Here is a 21,074-nt window from a genome sequence, read left to right on the forward strand (position 1 = left end):
GGGTAGACCAAAGGAGATCTGAACACAATGTATGAGGCCCCAAGCCAGGAGCCACACTTGCCTTCCAGAGGGGACAGAGCGCTTGCATGGTAATGCTCTCCCTCTGTCACATGTAACTCCCCTAATCTTCCGTAGCAGAGGCCATAAGGACGTTTTGTTGTAGCAAACATGATTGTTTTGCTAATATCCTTGCAGTCCAAGCAAACCCTGATGATTATGGGACTGAGCTGTTGAGACGGTATCATGAAAACCTCTCGGAGATTTTCACAGACAACCAGATATTACTAAAAATGATCCCACACATGAAGGGTTTAGCCCGTGGAGAAAGAGAGGTAAGAGAAAAAGAAGGGGAGAGGGAGGGAGGGTGGGTAGAATGAGAGAAGGATGAAAGATGAGCATGTATACATACTTAAAAAATATATTTATATTTTACATAAATGTACACACGCAGCCATGTTGAGAAATGCTAAGGGGTCCGTAGAGGAGAAGAACAAGATGATTTGATTTCTAGGGCAGAGTGATAAGTTGGAAGTTGTAATTTCTGCAGTAATAAGGGCATTCAGAAGGAAGTGTGAAGAGCTTTGGTGGGTATAAAAGTCTCTCCGGTTGAGAGGTGGAGGATGTTGAGAAACCCCTCCCCGGAAGTACGTCCACTGTAGCCCCGGACTGACTCGCAGTTCTGCAGCTGGGCTGGCGGCCAGAGGGTCCCTTACATGTTTTTTTTTGTGCCACATCTTGAAGATCATGGAGAAACTCGTGAAACACGACTCTGGCTCAGGTGGTTTCAGTTCTCTGATGTCAGCAGTTCTGGAAAAGCAGACTCTCCCTGCAACAGCCATTTGGCAACTGCTTCTGGTGGCCCAGGAGACCAAGACCTGCCCGCTGAACCTGCTCATGGAGGAAATACGAAGGGAGCCTGGTGCCGACGCCTTCTTCCGGGCAGGTAGGCTACCCGATCTCTGTCAGAGCTTTGTCCCTGGTGGAGAGTAGCGTCCGTCTTGCCAGAAAATAGCAGGAGCTCTCTTAAGGTCGTCTTCCACATCCCCACCATTGGAAGTAAGGACTGGCAGTTTTGTTCAAGGACATGGGAGTTTGTGAACCTTGTAAAATAAAATACGCCATGAATATTTTAAGCTTACATTAATTAAATTTGAAGTACAGCGCCGTGTGCCGTTTTCCCCACCCCAAGCCCCAGAAAGGAGATGGGTGAAGTGTATTCTCACTGTGAAGAGTTGAGTTGAGAAGAGGTGAAGGGAAAGTGGTGCTCATAGTTTCACTCATGAGTTTTCAATCCCCCTTTCTTTCAGTGGCCAGCCCAGAAAGTGCGGCCTTGGAAGCCGTCCTGAGGCATCGCGGACTGATCCTAGAGGCCATCCAACAAGGGACGGGACTCAAGGGCTTTACTGCAGAGGAGGAACAGCTGGCAGAGTCTCTGAAGGAGGTGCGGTGGGGGGAAAGCCCATTGTTCCGGAGAATTCTACCAGGCAAACCCGGGGACGGTCTCATTCCCAAGGGAGGCACCAGATTCTGTGGAGTGCCTGTTGCATGCTGAGCCCCGTGCTGAGCCAACACGTCTTTGTTTTTTAATTCTCCCAACTCTGCATGGCAGGTGGTGTCATCCACATTTTACAGATGAGGGAACTCAGGCTCCAAGGGGTTCGGTGACATGTTTAATGTTTAGGGTGCTCCAGCTAGTCAGAGTTGAAGCCAGGATTTGAACCCAGGCTCATGTGACTCAAACCTAGATGTATTTCAGTTGCCTAAACCAGGGCAAACTCAGAGGGAACCATGACATTGTTCCCTAACATGTTCTAAGAAGCAACTGCTTTCAGAGGAAGAAAAGTGAAAATGGTCTTATTACATACTCTGTTCTGGCGTCTAGGAAGAGCCAAGATAAACATAGCTAGAACAAAGCTTTTGCCCATATGGGGTAGCAAGTAGTGCCAGCTCATTTTCTGTAAGGCTTCTCAGTGTGGCCGGCATCCCAGAAAAACCAGGTGGGGACTGGAGGGGATTCATGGATGTCCAGCCCAGGATCATGGGCATCTCGAATAGGGAAGAATTATAAAGGGACTAAAATTAAACTGCAGGTTCACCTGTGCGTGCTTTTTCATCCAGGTGGGTGTGGCAGGTGTGCAGAAGGGCAGGTTTCTAGCACTGTCCACACAGGTGACAGCCCCACCTTGGTCTGACTCGCAGGTGGGAGGAAGGTGGGGCTTCAGAGGAAGGGTGCATCTGCTAGGCTCTCTCCAGCGTGCCTCGTGCTTCAGAAGTGGAGCTCCTGCGGTTGATGAGTTTGAGCCTCGCTAATGAGTCTCAGGCCTGCCTCCAGGGACATCAGGTTTATTTAGATAGACTTGAAAAGAGCAGAAAGAAAATGTCTTCCCAAACGAAAATTCCATTTGGCCATCTGTGGATGGTTTCGCTTTATTTTCTCAGTGTACGGACTCTGTCTGCTGATAGCTCTAACATTCTGAAAGAGGGTGGCTTTGAAATAAAATTCTTGGCCTCTTTAAAGCCCCTATTTGAACCCTCTTTAAAAAGCTGAGTTTTTTCATGAAAGAAAATGTTTAAAAGGATACATCTAAGTGTCTAAAAATGTGAAGCCACTGATCATGCAGAATTACTTCCAGACACTGCGACAATTACATATTATGAAAAATTATCTTGATCTTCAAGACAGAGCCACCAACACCAAATCGTACAGCTTTCCAAGCTTTTAATATTGAGATCTAGAAAAGTTCTTTTGGATACTCCTGGCTTCTGAGAAGATACTTCTCGTAGAAAATGCCCAGTGCTTCCTTGCTGGTACCTTCTTTATATTTGCACGTTTGTCTTGACACGGGCCTCCCTTTTCTTTTATTCTTTTTTTAATGTTGCCAGTTTCCCTGTTCTCTGGAAAAGAGGGTTCTTCACTACATTTATCACAAGAAACATTAATTTGTTATAGATGGAGCAGTGCCTTCCTGAAATTAGCTTTTATCCCCCCTAAGTTGAAAACCATGGAGAAAACTGCTGATATTAACCTCAAACCTTTGTCTCATGGTGTTCATTTAGATTCTGAGCATTTCCTCTGAGACAGCCAGCCCTGAAGCTTCGCTGAAAGCAGTGCTGAGCAGAGCCATGGAAAAATCTGTCTCGGCCATTGAGATATGTCACTTCCTGTGCAGCGTCCACAGATCTTTCCCAGGCCTGCAGCCGGTCATGCATGAGTTAGCATACACTGGTAAGGAGCAGAGCGGGTGGGGGTCCCGTTAGGCCTGCAGGTTGTGTCCATATTGGAGAGAAGAGGCAGCAGTTCTTACAAGGGTTTGTCCGTTGCCGCCTCACTACTTTGCTATGCTCTCGGTTCCTAGACAAGTCACAGGCATGGCTGAAAATGCTGCTACGGACTTGTAGCGGAAAGTAAAGGTGACAGCAGTGTTACTCCAGAGTTTTAGAGGGTCCCACATAGTCTGCAGCCTTCTCTAAGAGAAGTTAGGAAGCAAAGTAGAAACGCCGAATCTCCAGAGCCATGAGAGTTCTCTCGTCTGCAGGCTTCCTTACTCAGGAAAGTGGAGGGAAGGAAAGATGGAAGGTGAGCACTAAATTTCACTGGGAAGCCAACGACAGAACAGATGAGAAGGTAGCCGAGCTGGCGGAGGAAGGCTGCCAGTCTGGGAGACCGAGCAGTCAAGGAGAGACCGGTTCCTTGCCAGAACAAGAGAAAGACACGTCTGCCTCCCCCGACTCTGCCAAGAAGAGCTTCGTCTGCAAGGCCTGCGACAAAAGCTTCCATTTCTACTGCCGTCTAAAGGTGCACGTGAAGCGCTGCCGGGTGGCCAAGAGCAAACAGGTGCAGTGTAAGGAGTGCAGCGAGACCAAGGATTCTAAGAAGGAGCTGGAGAAACATCAGCTGGAGGCCCATGGTGCCGGAGGAGAGTCTGATGTCCCAAAGAAGAAGAAGAAGAGGCTGCCAGTGACGTGTGACCTCTGTGGAAGAGAATTCGCCCATGCCTCAGGTACTTTAAGGAAGGCGAAGTCATTTCAGAGGGTGAGGATTCTAGATATTGTAGCGTGGATTCTAGGCCTTGCCTCTAGTTGTGTGCAGTAGGGGCTGCGAATGGGCCTGGGAGACAGCAGGCGCCGACAGAGACAGGGTAATGTCTTGAGAAAAGCACGAGCTGTGGAATCAGCTCTCCAAGCTTGAATTTCCCCCTCTGTTAAATAGGCACCCTGACACCACCCGCTTTTTTGAATTGTTGTAAAGATTTAAGATAATATAGTTAAACACCTACCTGCCTTCAATGGAGTGAGTAAATTGTGGCTACTATTACTCATAATAATAACCAGCTATTTAACACCCGACTCTTAGGTTCCCACATATCCCTTGTTTCTTGATAATAAACAAGTCACAGAAACCCTGGGATGTGTAGTCAAAATTGTTTACCCTTCCCCAGATGTTGGATAAACCTAATGAAATATAAAAGTGAGTTTTGTTTCACTGTTTCTGGGTGGTAGGTCCTATTTAAGAGAGAGGGGGGATGGGAAAGATGAACCCAGAACACTTCGTGCCTGACGCAAACAGGAGCGGGAGCGAGGTGACTTTCGGAGTGCTGGGCGGTAGGCGGATGAGCACGGCTGAGTGAGGGCTGAGTGAGCGCGGCCGGCTGTCCTGTGCTTCAGGCTGCGCTTCCCCTGGGGCCTGGCCTCAGACAGTGCTGTTACGTGTCCTCATGCTGGGTTCCCCACGTTGATTACCTGTGTCCCTCTGGTCTCTGGCATGGCGTCCCCAGGCATGCAGTACCACAAACTGACCGAGCACTTCGACGAGAAGCCTTTCTCCTGTGAAGAGTGTGGGGCCAAGTTTGCAGCCAATTCTACCCTGAAGAACCACCTCCGCCTTCACACGGGGGACCGCCCGTTCATGTGCAAGCACTGCCTCATGACCTTTACCCAGGCTTCTGCCCTGGCCTACCACACCAAGAAGAAGCACTCAGAAGGTAAGGCGTGGAGAGCCGCTTCATTTTCCTGCCAGCTTTGACTGGGTGAACTGCCCCAAAGCCCGTTTGGAGCCGGGCATGACATAGCTCGAGTGGATTAAAGCCAAAAGACAATGCAAACTCTGCCTAGAGCGATGACCGGAGCACATAGATAGATACACAGGCATGTAAAATGCTTATGTTTGTGAAGAGAGACTAGCTAACGTAGGATCGTGACCTTACAGTTACAGAACTGGCAGAAAGCCAGGAGTTCCCTGGGCTTCGAGGTGGAGTTCAAGCGTGAGAAAAACCCTGGGTGAGCGCCTGCTATGGAGCGGCTGAAACTGCTGTGAGCTGATGGGCCCTGGGGTGTCGGGTGTAGAGACCTCAGGAGTGCAGAGCCGTCAGCGGTGGACTAGGGAGTAACCCCAGCGAGATGGAAGGATGGAGGAGGGGTTTCGAGTCTGGTCAGAGCAGGGGAGGTGCGTGGTCAGAGAGCTGGAGGGACTCTCTGCCTTGTTTGGTACATTTATGGGTAAGGAGGAATCCACCATCAGGCTCCTGGGTGGCTCAGTCAGGGAAGCGTCTGCCTTTGGCTCAGGTCAGGATCCCGGGGTCCTGGGATCCAGCCCCACGTCAGACTCCCTGCTCAGTGGGGAGTCTGCTCCTCCCTCTCCCGCTGTGTATGCTCTCTCTCTCTCTCTCTCTCTCTCAAAGAAATAAAATCTTAAAAAAAAAAAATCCCACCATCATCTCACCTGGATTATGGCAGGAGCCACCTAACTGGTCCCCTTACTCTCATCCTTTCCCCAGATGGTGCTCGCAGGACACAGGCCCCAGTGGTCCTTTCACTGCTAACCCATATCCTGTCACTTCTCTGCTCAAAACCTTTTTGCAGAGGCTCTTCACCTCCCTTGGTGTCAAATCTGAAGGCCTAACGATAGCCTGCAAGGCTCCCTGTGACCAGGTCCCCTAAGACCTCCCCTCTTACGCCTCTCCCCCGCCCTCACCCCGTTCTCCCCACTGCAGCCTCTTTGCAAGGCCCCAGTCCACGGGACACCTGCCGCAGGCCCTGTGCTCTGCTTGGAAGGCTTTCTGGTCCTTCCTCTCACCTCCTTCAGGTCTTCATTCACACCTCTTCCTCGCGAGTCCTTTTCCAACCACCCCGTGTAAAATCTCAGCCCCGGCTCCATTTCCCGTGTCCTTTTCCTCCGTAGGGCTTGTCATAGGGTATATTATCTACTTCATTAATTTCTTGTGTTTCCTGTCGGTCTCCCCCTGTTAGAGTGCAAGCTCCGTGAGGGTAGAGCTGCTGCTCTCCTCCCCTCACTGCTGCATCACTGGAGTAGTGCTCAGCAGGAGTAGACCCTTAGTAGACCTTTACTGAGTGAATGAATTTCTTGAGCGCTCTTCCAGGCACCGGGGACAGTGTAAGTATACACACCCTGTTCCCATGGAGTTTACATTCCAGCGGGTAAGAGAGACCATAAACAAACGTGTAATGTAAGTTCAGGTAGTAGGGATTGCTGGGAAGGAAAACAAAGCAGGGTAAGCAGCAGGGGAGCGGCAGGTTTCACTCTTATCAGAGAAGGCCTCGGAGACGGGAGGCTCGTGTGGGAACCTGAGTGACGTGAGAGCTGGCGCCTGCAGAAGGTCTAGAAGAGCATCCCGACTGCAGACCCCCCCCCCCAAGTGGGAAGGAGCCGGACCTGTTCGAGAGACCACAAGGAAACTAGAAGGAGCCAAAGCAGAGTAGACAAGGGAAGAGTGCTGAGAGAGAAGGCCAGGGAGCTCACCAGAGGCCAGGTCTTCTAGGGCCTTAGAAGCCAGGGTCAGGACTTTGTTTTTTGTTGGTGGTGATTTATTTTGTTCTGCTCTTAGGACTTGGGTTTTTATGCAGAGTAGGCTAGTTTCTATTGCTGCTGTAACGAATTGCCACACACAGTGGCTGAAATCAATGCAAATATGTTATCTTGCCACTTCGGAGGTTAAAGGGCCCACAGAGGTTTTAACCAGGGAAGAGTCAAAGTTTTGGCAAGTGTGTTCCTTCTGGAAGGTCTGGGGGAGAACTTGTTCCTTGTTTTCCAGCTTCTAGAGGTTAGGTGCCTTCCCTGGCTCATACCCATGCCCCTGCAACCTCTCTTTCCTCCATCGTGCCTCCTCCTTTGACCCTCCTTCCTCCCTCTTCCAAACACCCTGTGATCACATTGGGCTGCTGGTATAATGCAGGATAATCTTCTCATCTCAAGATCCTTAACTTAATCATATCTGTAAAGCCCCTTTTGCCATGTGAGGGGACATATTCCCAAGGTTCGGGGGGTTAGGACATGGGCATCCTTGGGGGCCATTATTCTATAGCAGGAAGCCTTAGGACAGTTGTGAGCAGAGAAGCAATAGGTTGTGACTTAGGTTTTCTGGAGTTAATTTGGCCACTCTTGACAGTCCGCTGTAATAAGGCCAGAGTCGTGCTCACAGGGAGGCAGGGTGGGCCAGTTGTCTGGTGTGGAGGTGACGGGGCTCTCAGCTGGAGCGTGCTAGGGGCGGTTGTCAAACGTTCAAGTTTGGGGATGTGGCGTTGAAGCGGAAGTGATAGGACCCATGGTGGGCTGCGTGTGGGTGTGAGGGGAAGAGTTAGGGATGGCTGTGGGGCTTCTGGCATGAGCAGCCGAGTACATGGCCCTGCCATTCACTGCAGTAGAGGAAACTGGAGTGCGTGGGGGCTGGTGGCAGGTCACGGGGATGCTGGGGACGGAGCCCAGGATCTCTGTCTGAGGGACCGGTGAGACCTCCAGGTGGAGAAGGACAGTAGTAAGAGGTTGGATGTGTAAGTCCGCAGTTCGAGGGGAAGCTGGGAGCCAGCAATAGAACCGTGAGCGCTATCAGGGTACAGATGGTATCTGAGCTCTGAGATAAGGTCATCTACAAAGGGAGGATAAAGGAGAAGGCCGAGGGCTGAGTCCTGGGCTTCTCAATAATTTCAACTCTTGATTGAAGAAACCCTTTTTTTCCTAACAAAATCTTATTTCAAAGCCCAACATGTGAAAAATGAGAATGACGTCGATTGTTCTGGCTGAAGTAGGCCCTAGGATCTGGGGGTCTGGACCCGCACCTCACTGATTTCTCCACTTCTCTGCTGGCCTGGAAGGGAGCCTGGAGGCTCAGCTGGTCTGGTGGTTTCTTACAAATGCCAGTTTTCTAGCCTTGCTCTTTACCTCTATTTCCCAATAGTCTTTGGCAGTCTGGTCATCGTACCCTCTTTATGTGTGTGAGAGAAAAGAGACGCCACATTATTTACAGTAACTTTATAGCAAGTCAGCAGCGGAAGGCTTCCCTTCTCTGAATCCCCGTCTGTCACCTCTGTGCGCAGTCGTGATTCCGCACGGCGCATGTGGTGAGGGATCCAGACCCGGGAGTTTCTGGGCATGAGGATATGTCTGTTTCCTGGGAGTGGAATGAGCTCTTCCGTACTTGGGGTGGCCTGGTTAACAGGTGGGTGGTCTTGTGTGATGAGAACTCTGTCCTTATTGCTCAGGGGAGGCCACGCTGCGCCCTCAGCTGTGCGTGAGGTGCCATCCGATAGAAGGGCCCAGACCTCTCACCCAGTGTGTGTGGTTTTAACTGTGTGTGGTTTTAACGCTGTCTGCCAGATTATAGTCCCCAACACGTGCCTTACCGTGTGATCCTGTGTTCAGGGTGCCGTACGTGTTTGGTGCTGTTTCTAATAAGGAAATTCATGCGTGTTTCCAGGGAAGATGTACGCCTGCCAGTACTGTGACGCCGTGTTCGCCCAGTCCATTGAGCTGTCCCGCCACGTGAGGACCCACACCGGGGACAAGCCATATGTCTGCAGGGACTGTGGCAAGGGCTTCCGGCAAGCCAACGGCCTGTCCATCCACTTGCACACCTTTCACAGTACGTACTGAGATGGCGGCTGTCAGGCGCTCGGCGCCAGGCCTGGCTCTGAGAAGGTGTGTAACGATCATGACAGAAGTTGTCACTCCACCAGAGCCAGGCCCCATTTGGTGCCTTCCCCTCCCCTCTTCTCCTGCAAAACTGAGTCCCTCGTTCCTATTTCAAGAAAAATCCCATTTTAACATGTCATTGTGTAATGTCCGGGCTGTTTCCTTGTCTCCTTTTTAGCCCACCTGGCCCTGCTTGGCTGACAAAGGCAAATTATGCTTGAAGGAGAGCCTCATAATAGACAGGCCGCAGATGCACCAGAATATTCCCATTAGTCCACTGAGCTGCTCTTTGCACACCCCTCCCTCCCCCACTCATCTTGTTGTCCTACCCGCCTTCCCCATGGGAGCAACCGGACGCTGTCTGAGTTAATGTCTCCCATCGTGAGTGGTCCCTGCTCACGCCCCCAACCCCCCGGCCCTGGAAAGCCTACGGCCTGGCATTGCCTCCCCTGTGCCCCTGTAGCCGCTCAGGTAGTGGGGTCTGCCCCCACCCTTCTCGCCTTCTACCAGAACTGATACAGACAAAACACACTTCTATTCAACACACGCACAGGAAAGCAAAGAAAACTCTGTGTGTCCTCATTACAGCCTGGGGAAATGGCCCATGTGGCGTTTGGCGGCCACGTCCCATCTGCCCCAGCAGACTCGTTGCAGTGGAAGTACGAGCAGCATGACACAGGGGGTTAGGAGCTGGGCTCCCACACCCCTCGGACCTGGAACTGGACCTTGACCCTGCCATTTACTTCCTTGAGAACTTAAACAGATTTCTTTACCTTCCCAAGCCCCCTCTGCCCCTTCTGGAAATGAGGAAAAGTAAGAATGCTGCCGCCTTGGATTGCTGTGAGAATTAGTGAGGTGTCCCACATAAAGCATGAAGCTTCCTGCCTGACACACAGAAAATGCACAGTACATGCCAGATAGTGTTACTGGGGATGAAAGCATCCCTCTCCTGTGCCATTTGTCACCGTCAGAGCCTGTCTTTCTGGCATGCCGTGCACCCTGTGTATCCTTCTCCCCTCTTTCCTCCCCACCCCTGTTTTCCACACACCCGTCTCTAGCTGTCAGCAAATACAGAGGCTCACAAACATGGGCTTTATGTCAGCACGTTCAGATATATTATCAGGCAGCCAGCAAAGGACGTGGTCAGGCTCCAGTGTCCCGACATGGGGCCGGGCGCTGGGGGTGCAGGACGTGCGTACGGTGCTGCCCCTTCCCCCAGAGCACTCACCAGTGCCCGTATGCAGCTGCGGAGGTGAGTGAGACCTGGCCTGGATCGAGTGCCATAATTTCGATGTCCTTTCGACCTTTTAAAAGGACATTCAGCTCTAGTCTCCTTTTCCTGGTAGCATTACCTGGGAGCAAGGGGAGGATGGGACTAATTAGTTGTCAGGACAAAGAGGAGCCCAAAGACTTCCGTGTCTTGGGAAAGGTCATTGGCAGCAGGCCAGCGGCCTCTGCCTCTCCTGGACCGCTCCTTGCCTGTGTCACAGGCCCACGGCACAGCGGACGGAGGACTGCTTCCCCATGCCTGCGGAGACAGTGTAGACTGAGATTTCTAGAGCTCGTGTCCACAGGGACACTGGTTAGTGACACCAAGTGCTGCCGTGTGTCCAAATTCCGGAATTAATTGGACTCTGTGCACACGTAAGATTGGCTTGTGGGCAAAGGATTTTATTATTAAAACATTCTGCTTTCTGTTGCTTTCAGAAAAAATAAACGAAGTCTCTTGCCATAGGGACAGCAAATGTACCCTTCATCAGTGCTCGTTCTTACTTTTGAGGCCTCCCTGAGGAGTTGGCATATCTAGTTAAGCAGGTGGCTCGGAGCACAGCCTTGGGAGTGAGAGCTGGGACTCTCACCCAGTTCAGCCAATTTCCCACTTGTGTCACTGGGCACTGTCTAAGCCTTGCTCTTCCTAGTCTCTAAAATAGGATAGATCCCACTCACAGGGTTATTGGAAGGATAGAGTGAGTTCGTATTTGTAAGGCACTTAAAACGTACCCTGTCATATAGCACTCATTAAACATTGAAAATATTTTTATTGTTGAGTCTAAGGTGAGGAGCGAGGAAGCATTCTTCCTGTCAGTCATATGCTGACAACAAAGGAAAGAGCGAGGCTCTGGGGAGTATGTTGGAAGTCCCTGCAGAAGAGGAGAACACTCAGAAATGCCCAGGGCAGGCAGGGGAAGAGCAAGGCCAGTACTCCCTGCAAAGTAGTTAAATGGAATTGAACTCGTAGGATGTAACGTGAGGAATGGGGATGAACTGCTTGGTGCCGCCGAGGTGGTTCGTACAGAAGCCTCCGAGGCATCCCCCCTCCCGGGGTGAAGGTAGGGGGTGGTCAGGTGATCGCCGCACTCGCGGCTGGATCTTGGAGTCTGTGGCCGTGCCTGACCTGTGCACAGAGTCTCGCCCCTGGAGCCGTGCACAGCGGCCGCGTCTCCCTGACGGCTGCCTGTGCTGTTTTTCCCCTCCCTCTCTCCTCACGGATGGCGGTGAAACCAGACATAGAAGATCCGTACGACTGCAAGAAATGCAGGATGAGCTTCCCCACTCTGCAGGATCACCGCAAGCACATCCACGAGGTGCACTCCAAGGAGTACCACCCCTGCCCCACGTGTGGGAAGATCTTCAGCGCCCCCTCCATGCTGGAGCGGCACATGGTGACCCACGTTGGAGGGAAGCCCTTCAGCTGTGGGATCTGCAACAAGGCCTACCAGGTGACCGTGCGCTCGGCTGGGAGCGCCCCCCCACCCCTACCCTGTCCCCAGCCTGCCCTCCCTCAGATCTGCCAGGAGTCCCAGATGTGACGATGCGGCTGCCGCTCGTGAAGGTTGCGGCTTGTAATTACTCAGATTCTCTAAGGTGATCTGGTCAGAGTAATGCAGTTGGGAGCTCTCACTGGAGCCGAGAATTTCCACACCTCTTCTCTTGGATTTCAGCTCTGTCGTGAGCTGAATGCTGCTTTTCCCCTTGGACACTCACGCTGTATGGAGCCTATTGACCCCATGTGTCAAGGGATGTGAGAGTGACAATGGGCTGTGTAACACTGCCTGGAGTTTCTCTTGTTTAGCACAATGACTGGGTGGTTGTTGCCGTTGTTAAACTCCTAGGGAAGGGGTCTGCTTTTTCACCGTAGAATTTGGTATGTAATTAAAGTGAAACCCCATATGGAACTAAAAAGAAACCACATATGAGAAACTCAGCTCTAAAACTACGGAGAAAAAATGGTTCTTGTGACGTCTGTAAGATTTGGAAGTAGAGAAAAACACAGCGCTAATTTCAGCTCCACAGACACGGAGAGCAAACTTTGGGCCATGCCTGGTGCTGTGACCTCAGGGTTACAGAGCTGAGTAAGGCCTGGACTTGGTCTCTGGGAAAGCCTGGAACTGTAGGGAGAGTGTTCCAGGGCTGCTCTGGAACCCGGGAAGGGGGAACAGTTGCTGCTGGAGCAGGGACAACACATGCTTCTGCTCCAGAGGCTTCTCTGCTGCCTCCCAGGGCCTCTGGGAGGCAGTGAGATACAGCTCAGATGCTCCCGTTGGAAGGCCAGGGTCTGAATCCTGGCCCTGCTGTTTACTAATGATATGACCTTGGGCAAGTCGTTGAACCCCTGTGTGCCTCAGCTGCCACCTCACTAGAAAGATTTGACGCCTCCCTCATAGGCTTGTTGTGAGGAGTGAGAGTTTCTGAAGGACCAGGCCGTGCCCTGCCCTGTAGTGGTGCCTCAGTGAGTACACAGGTGCCTCATCCCACAAACACCAGCCTCCCCTCTCATGTGAGCGCTCAGTGTGATGGGTAAGAGAGCGATTCTAGATCCATGAGCACATTTGTCTCCTGAGGGCCTTGGGACCTATCCAGCTTGCCGGAACCTTCTAAGACTTAAGATTTGCCATATTCCTTGCAGCAATTGTCTGGTTTGTGGTACCATAATCGGACCCACCACCCTGATGTGTTTGCCGCTCAGAACCATCGATCTTCCAGATTCTCGTCACTCCAGTGCAGTTCCTGTGACAAAACCTTTTCCAACACCATTGAGCACAAGAAGCACGTGAAGGCAGAGCATGCAGGTGACGTTTGGGTGCCTAGAGACCACGAGTGTGAGCTGATGAGTGGGAGTGGCTCTATGACAGCATCCTGGGCTCCAGCCCAAGATCCCAGCTTACGGTGCTGTAGTGTGGTGTGCTGTGACAGTGGCCTGTGTGCTGTCTCAGCACACCTGAATGAGGCCATCTTGGCCCGTCAATAACGGTGAACAGTAGCTTGAGTGTCAGTCGTTCTCAAACCCAGGGGCCTAGAACACTGTAAGCTCCTACCAACCCTGCGGGACCTGGGACGGGTGGCGGCTGTAGTGGCAGACAGGCTCAGGCAGAAATCCCGGCTCCGGCCCTGATCGGCAGCATGACCTTGGCAAGTGACCTCTCTTTCCTGAGCCGGTTTCCTTCTCTTCAGAAAGTCAGTTAATACCCACCTTGCCGGTCAGTCTGGGGATAATCACCACAGTCGTGAAGCATCATCTCCTGTGTGCAAGGCACGTGCTAAGCATTGGTGGGCGCTTCCTTATTCCATATTCTCGTAGCAACCCTACTTCCATCCAGGCGGCCTGGCTCCGACCTGGCGCTCTTTAACTAGACTGTGCTGCTCGCTCATAGCTGTGAGGTTCCTGGCTCTTGGTAGACGCTTGCTAAGTGTTGGCCATCGCCACCCTCCCCAGCCCTGTTCCTCTCCAGCCTGAGGGAGCCGTCCTCTGGTTGGTTCGAACCACTTCTTTCCTTGTGTGCTTCGCAGATATGAAGTTCCATGAATGCGACCAGTGTAAGGAGCTCTTTCCCACACCAGCATTGCTACAGGTTCACATCAAGTGCCAGCATTCAGGTCAGTGCCCCTTGCAAGATGCTCCTGGCCCGGACTGCCCCGGGGCATCTCATCTCCACCATCCACAGACGTGCAGTCCAGGCCAAGTAACTGAACTGACTTGTGCCTCAGTTTCCTCATGTATAAAACAGGGACAATTATAGTGCTTCCTTTGTTATAGGGTAACTGAAAATTGAATACATTAGTACCCAGAAAACATATAAGGCCTGGCATCCCTCTAGCGTGACCTGTGATTATTGTTGTTACTGCCTTATCTCCTCAAGTCTAAAATGCTAGTCTTTCATGAACCATTCAGAAAGAAAAACTGCTGTCAATTAAAGTATACTTTATTGTCACTTAGAATTTTCAGGTGATTCTAAGTGCTGTTTTGGACTTAATTTGGCATAGATCGTACGCACGCTTGTATGTGTACATCAGAAGGAAAATACGAGAAATAAATCATGGTGAGCATCCCGCTTCTCAGAGCAGCTCTCGCTTCTGACTGTCGAGGTGCGTGTCATCGCACATGGCGTGTGCTCCGCCACCAGCAGCCCCGCTGACGGGGCACAGGCAGGCCGTTGGTTTGGGTCCCTCGAGCATGACGTCAAACTGGTCTGCCTTTGCTGCGTTGGGGGTGTAGCCGAACATCCACCCCTTACTCGTCCCTCCTAAACCATTTGGTTCCTGGGAGTTAAAAACATGCACCACTCCTGGCTCAGGGATGGCCTTCGAAGCCAGGGACGCGCACTCCGCAGGTCTTGGTGCTGCCACCGTAGACTTCCGTCTATGCGCAGTCACTGGTAATTTTACGTCCCACTGCCGCCTGGCCCGTAGCGGCTGTCAGAGCCCAGGTCAGAGGTGTTAAAGTGCGCCTCTTAGACTTAACGAAGTATGGTGTCCTCGGCATCCTGATCCACAGTTGCGTGAGGAATGGCCTTTAGCCGAGGCATAGTCGGTCTGAAGCTAATGCTGACGAATTGTGGCTGCAGAGCCCCTCGCTTGCATGGGACCTGTTCCTGCATTTGCAATGTTGCCTTGTTTTTCCTAAAGAGGAGCCCCCAAATGGTAGAAGCTTCGGGTCCCACAGAACCCGACTCTGCCTCTGCATCTCGATCCTGGTTGCTCCTTCCTCTCCCCTCCCCTGGCTCGTATTTCTCTCAGTCATTCCACCCACAGCCCACCCCCTCTGCCCCGCCTCTTCCAGGGTCCCAGCCGTTCAGGTGCTTGTACTGTACGGCCACCTTCCGCTTCCCGGGCGCGCTGCAGCACCATGTCACCACGGAGCACTTCAAGCAGTCAGAGAGCACGTTCCCCTGCGAGCTCTGCGGGGAGCTCTTCACCTCCCAGGCCCAGCTCGACAGTCACTTGGAATCTGAACACCCAAAGGTGATGGGCTCTGAACCCCAAGCAGCAGCCTCACAGGTGGTACAGGTGATTCTGGGGCCATCAGATACAAGGGTGCGAACACGGGGTTCCTGAGGCTTCTCTAGAGGCAGCGCTGTCCCACCATACAGCCTTTCTTTCTGGGGCTCCCAGAGGATCCCGTAAGTAAGAACATGACCAAGAGGGCCTTGCGGAAGAGTCTCTCTGGACCTCTTACCAAACAGAACAGAACATTCTAGTCTCCTGGCAAGCACCTGCAAATGGCCCCTGGGTAGAGGGGGCCTGGAACGAGAATTTCCAAAAGCAAAACACCCTTGGTTTCTCCTAATTCGCACACTTCCCCACCTTCTGCGAAACACCGTGGGGTGTGGCAGAAGCGGCGGGAAATCTTGGAGAAGGGGGGGTGAGCTCTCTGTTGGGACCGCCTGCCGCTGAAACACTTTGATAGCTCCTCTAGGCTGGGCACAGGATACTGGGTATGTCAGGGCTCCTCACCTTTACCTGGGGGAGAAGCTCGCCTCTTCCTGTCTTCTCCAGAGAGGGTGGGTGGGAAGAAAAGGAAAAGAAACTCATTTCTGTGGATTGTCTGTGGTGGGCGGGAGCAGCACTGTTAACTGATTGGACCGTCCTGCTGTCCAGCCCCACAGAGGGGTCCTTGATGAACCATGTTCTCACGGGCTTCTGTGCAAGCAGAGAGCAAATCAGGTGGGCACACTGCAGTGAAATTCCTGCGGCCTTGTCACCCAGAATGGCTCTGCTTTGATCTTTTTTTATATATTAGGATTCTTGATAATATGTCCTTTGAGGAAAAAGAGCAGGGGGAGAAAAAACGCTTACATTGCTAAAGAAAAAGAAGGAAAACCAGTTTGAAAACTACTATCCTAGATGATTTTTGATTAAACATCATAATCCGTCTTCTCACCCCCCACCGCACAGACATGGCACTGAGCTCTGCCTCCCCCTTCTGCCCCCTCAGGCCTAGCACTCTGCTCCCCACTCCCACCTAGTTCTCAAGGGCCAGGGTGGCTGTGCCCTCTGTGGGCTATCTAGTTTGAAAATATCAGGGCACACCGAGCTGTCCTGAGTCCCCACAGTCCCAAGCATCAACTTTGGAGGTTGGGGCGGGAACTGGGTGTGCTTTACCACAGACTGTGTCTCCCGGAGCCATCTTGAACAGGTGACGCAGATTTGGAAGGGTCTGTGTGGCCTTTGGAGAAGGGCTGCCAGCTGGGGGGTGCCGAATGAGGGAGTTGCTAGAAGTCACATTTCCTCCACCCATTCCTGCTCCTAAGCTCTGTAGCGATGTGGCCTCCAAGGAAGGCTCATCGCCTGACTCAGGGCCAGAGACACCACCATGGGCCAGCCAAGGCTTCTGAGAAATCCTTCCATTTCCATGGTCAAGCCTGAGACGAACCACTTTCAGTAGCCTTCCTTTCACATGGAGCTTACCACCGCAGTGGGATCCTCGAGACAGGAAAACCCAGTGTAAGGAACTGAGCCGGTATTCGCTGGTGCGTAATCACAGAGTCCGGGCACCCTGAGATGGCGCACTGAGCTAAATTATAGCAATTTAGCTCACGGAGTTATTTAGATTGTTTGCCTGCCTTCTCTTTTGCATCGCTGGTGTGTTAGATTTGCCTCTTCCCATTAGGTGCACGTAATTGCTCTCCTCAGGTGAAAACATAAATATCATCATTACGGCATGAGCCAAAAACCATGTAAATTCTGGGGAGCTCCCTGTGGACACTGCCCAGAGCAGCCGCACGGTCTTTCCCTTTCAGGTGATCCAAACCCCGGAGCCGGCGGCCCCGACAGAGCAGGTGATCACTCTGGAGGAGACGCAGCTTGGAGGGTCACAGGTGTTTGTGACGTTGCCAGATTCGCAGACGTCTCAGACCAGCTCTGAGCTTGTGGCGGTGACCGTGGAGGATTTGCTAGATGGTACCGTGACCCTGATCTGTGGCGAGGCCAAGTGAGTGGCCGCTCACCCCGTGGAGGGTCCTGCATTTGCAGCAGAGAGAACGTTCGGCGGCTTGCTGTTTGCCCTTCGTCCCTGGCTGTCCTGAGTAGCGAGCATCTTAGCCTAGCCAACCAGAACACTCTCACTTTGTGCTCATAGAACCAGCAGTGTTGGCGGCCTTGGCATGGACACTACTGCCCTCCACAGGGGACGGGCCTACTGCTGTGGCCTCTGTGATGAGCAGTGGGATAGGAGCTGGGGACCGGGGCCCCGGAGAGGTGCTGCATGCCGGTGGCCTTCACTGTGCAGAGTGTCAGGTAGAGGTGGGCGTGCAGCCCACAGACTGGCTACCAATGCTGCCGGGGCCTCCTGGCCATTCAGAAATGAGAGAAAAGCACCAACACACCATCCAGAGACGCCCGACCGGAGCACACCCGGCTCCTTCCTCACTCTGTCATCATCCCATCCGCTTGGGTGGCTCAGCCCTCTCCTGGTGGCAGGAGGACAGGGAGCAGCATGTTAACACAAGCCGAGTCCCACCTCCTCAGTACAGTGAGCCCTTCCCCAAACTGAGCCTTGCAGGGTTTCTGCGGCACATGCTCCGTGTGGGGCCATCCAACTGCAGAGACAATCCCTGTCCTTCCAGGATCTTCTCCGGGGCGGTCTGTACCCAAGGGCTGTCCCCGCAGCCTTCCATGTTCTCCTCAAAGCTGAGACTATCTGCGTGGCCTAGAAGGCCTGGCCCTCGCTCTGGAGCCCGTGGCATGGCTAACGATCCTGCGCCAGGCCAGGGCGCCCTGGCTCCTCCTCCCGCCACGTTCTCCCTGCCCCGTGAGTGGCCTGCTGTCGACTCGTCCAGGCGGCGGCCGTTCCTGCAGGGGAGTGATCCTTTGGAGTCTGAATTTCACAAAGCTTTTTTATCTTCAGTTCCTAAAATATAATCTGATAATTAATGGTTTGCGGAATCCATTATGAAGTGCAATTAGATGGATGTAGCTTCCCGCCGTTCGGAGGGAATGACTAGCATTTATCTTCCTTTCCTCGAAGCCAGAAGGTCGAAGTCGGCTGGTGCAGTGTTTACACCCCGGGCAGGGCTGCCTGGCACGGCGCGCGGCTCCGCCCCCAGCAGAGGCGCTGCGCAGTCTCATCGCTCACCCCCCGGCTACGGGTTGGCAGAGGACGAGCCCGCGCCTTCTTTCCAAGCACATTTCATGTCTCCAGGTACAAGCAGGGGCAAGGGGTCAATCTGGGACACGGTCAGGCCTCGGGCTGCCTCCTCACGCTGCTGGTGGGACGGAAGGCAGAGCCCTGCCCCTGCCCGCCGTGGCCGCGTGGCCTCCTGGCTGTGCACCGGTGGCGAGTTCCAGCACCGGCCTCCAGGTGGGTCCTCATTTTGATCTGCAAGTCGCTTGAGCTTGTCAGCTCAGGGATCTTCCCATTCTGGGGGAAATGAAGTTTTCAAAGGCAAGTCCTCAAAAGCCAAAACCTGACCAGAAGATGGTGCTCAAACCTTGAAGACGTGGCCTCCACGTGAAGCCCTCGCTGCCACGGCTGGCTCTTCTTCGGGTGGTGCAGTCCTGGGAGCTGTCAGGCCTGGAGAGCGCTTGATCTGCAGGTGGCAGAATGGCACCGAATCTCCCCTGGCACCGGATAAAACCCTCCGAAAGGGACCGGAGCGGCCCCGCCCAGCGGCAAGGGTGCTGCCCCACGGCGGTGGTGGGGGATTGCGGCGGCGTCAGAATTTCCTCCAGCTGGAAAACAAATAAAAACTTAATTGCTAAGGGCCAGTAGGGGAAAGTGATTTTTCTTTTTCAAAAGTCTTGTGATGAAAGAAAGCTGTAAGTTTTTAAACCAAGTTTCAGATCCTTTCAAGTACCGAGAACTCCTTTCTCAGGTTTCCAGTGGAGCCCCAGATGGTGGCCGGGCACACGTCTCCTTCAGCACCGCGGGACCCGCAGCTCGCTGTGCTGGCAGCCCACAGAGAGGTGGGACCTGCCGCTCGATGTGCTCTCACCCACCGCGTGGCCGCCCGCAGGAGGCGCGGACCCTGTGCTGCTCCCAGTCAGAAGTGAGGACCCGCGTGTCCTGAACGTAGCCTTCGTGCTGAGCGGACCTCTGCATGGCGCGGCACTGGCGGCGATCTTACAGTGTCGCTCCCTAGAGACGCCCAAGCGTGCATTTTGCTGTAGCAAGACTTTCTCTGGCTCTACTTGGCCGTTTTGTTCTTTCCTCCCACGGCTGCCCGAGAGACCTTCTGAGTGTCTGCCACGGAGGACGTTGTCATCGTGCTCCCTGTGGTCCCTTCCCTGACTTATGACAGAGGTGTCCCTGCCTCATTGCCGTGGGTGCGCCCTGGTGGCCTCCAGGCTGAACCCTGGGGGCATTTATGGTGGTTGCAGGAGCCTGTGGGCTTCCTGGAACCCCTGCCTGAATACGTCCATTGGGACCCCAGACTTCCTGCTTCCAGAGCTCATGAAGCAGCTGGCGAGGAGGGACAGGCAGACTCCAAGCTGGAGTCGGATTCCGTGGGAATAACGGGGTCACTTAGGGAACAGGATTTGCCATCCCAGGTAAGTGAGGTGACAGACAGGAGATTCAAGAACCAGGGTTGCCAGAGGGAGATGGGACTGTCCCAAGGACGTGTGCAGCGCCTGGCCACAGGGGCAGCAGAGGGGCAGAGGCAAAGCTCTTCACTTGTTCATGTAATAAAGCTTGTCTCTTCGTCTCAGAAGCTTTGTGTTTAGAAAGCTTGAGCCCAGCAGGTACCACGGCCTGCACTGTGAACCTGGGTTTCCCTAGTGATCCAAGGCTTCTCTGCGGAAATGCTGTGACTTTCCCCTCTCACCGACCACCGGCATCGGCCTCATCCCTCAGGGAAGAGCTCTGATGGTCAGGTGCTGAGACACAAAATGGGGTCCAGTCTGACAGGTGAATGGGGGGAAAGGTCCCCTTCTCTGCTCATGGTTTCCATAAGTCAGGGATACTCTCAGAATCAAGAAGAAAGAGGAGATGGGCCCTAAGAGTTTCTCACCCAAGGTGATGTCACGGTCACCACAGGCCGATGACATATTAATGAGATGGGAAGGCTGTGCCTTTAAATCTCACGTGCCTGAGATCTGTGAACTGCCCAAGGGATGGAAGAAACTGCTCACCTCACGTGGAACGGTTCTAGCGGGTAAGGAGTGTTTATATTGGGGCTAGAAAGCGGGACAGTGATGGAGAAATGGCTGGGGTGCTTTAATTATTTCTCCCAAAGAAAGAATAACAGCCTCAGCCGGTGTTTCCTGGGGACCCTTGGGAGGTAGGGAAAAAATGAGAGTAACAGTAAGATTTGGGGTTGAAGAGGGTATCAGAGGCAAGCTGATGATTGTTTTGTTGCCATGGAAAACCTTGGGGCTCACAGGACTTGGGCCAAAAGCTCGAACCACAGCCAGAGCTCAGAACCTTCCCGCATGTACAGCTGTGCCTATGAGGACGAGAGAAGCTGCCTGTGTTCTGGGATCATGCTGTGGAGAAAAATTAGCCCTTGGGCTAATTCACATTGTGTCCAAATCATGGAAACATTCGTTGTTTCTCTTCCCAAGGCCAGCCACACCTTCCACCACTGTCAGGACAACCAGCCAGCCCCTGACGCTGTGTAAATTAGATTACAAACCATTATTTTCATTTAACTTGCACTATTCTATATAAATAAAATATGTACTTTGAAAAAATTGTGCTGCCTGAGTTTCAAACAGACTGTAATGAGACCTGTTTCCTCTTTGGTTCTGCCCAGCTGTCACATGGGCACAGGCTTGACAGTCCTGGATTCCTCCAGGCTCTTGTACCTTCAGGCTGCGCCAGTACGGCGGGCAGGGATGCTGTCCTGTCGTGGAGGCTCTTCCCGAGAGCCCTCTTTCCTGGGGAGCAAGTGTGGGTGTGCAGCCTGGGTATGTCTGCGCCGTGCCACTTGCA

At 52.9% G+C, this 21,074-nt stretch overlaps 1 protein-coding gene across 10 annotated transcripts in view; it reads left to right on the forward strand.

Annotated features, from left to right (window-relative positions):
* Nucleotides 1-20,833, forward strand: part of ZBTB40 (zinc finger and BTB domain containing 40) — a 75,266-nt gene extending 54,433 nt beyond the window's left edge. For 9 of the 10 annotated variants that reach the window (XM_026517104.4, XM_044390618.3, XM_057305153.1 and 6 more), the window contains 12 exons: nt 196-332; nt 742-943; nt 1,308-1,441; nt 3,058-3,226; nt 3,537-4,001; nt 4,776-4,982; nt 8,709-8,873; nt 11,429-11,643; nt 12,831-12,993; nt 13,712-13,798; nt 14,982-15,208; nt 16,942-20,833. In XM_026517104.4, coding sequence (XP_026372889.2) covers nt 196-332; nt 742-943; nt 1,308-1,441; nt 3,058-3,226; nt 3,537-4,001; nt 4,776-4,982; nt 8,709-8,873; nt 11,429-11,643; nt 12,831-12,993; nt 13,712-13,798; nt 14,982-15,208; nt 16,942-17,136 — 2,366 coding nt within the window. In that variant the 3' untranslated portion in view covers nt 17,137-20,833. The remainder of the gene's footprint in view (nt 1-195; nt 333-741; nt 944-1,307; nt 1,442-3,057; nt 3,227-3,536; nt 4,002-4,775; nt 4,983-8,708; nt 8,874-11,428; nt 11,644-12,830; nt 12,994-13,711; nt 13,799-14,981; nt 15,209-16,941) is intronic. The other variant, XM_057305152.1, reaches the window with a different exon arrangement.
* The last annotated feature ends 241 nt before the right edge of the window (nt 20,834-21,074 follow it).

The sequence above is a fragment of the Ursus arctos genome, unplaced genomic scaffold, assembly GCF_023065955.2.
Source record: "Ursus arctos isolate Adak ecotype North America unplaced genomic scaffold, UrsArc2.0 scaffold_32, whole genome shotgun sequence".
Taxonomy (NCBI): Eukaryota; Metazoa; Chordata; class Mammalia; order Carnivora; family Ursidae; genus Ursus; species Ursus arctos.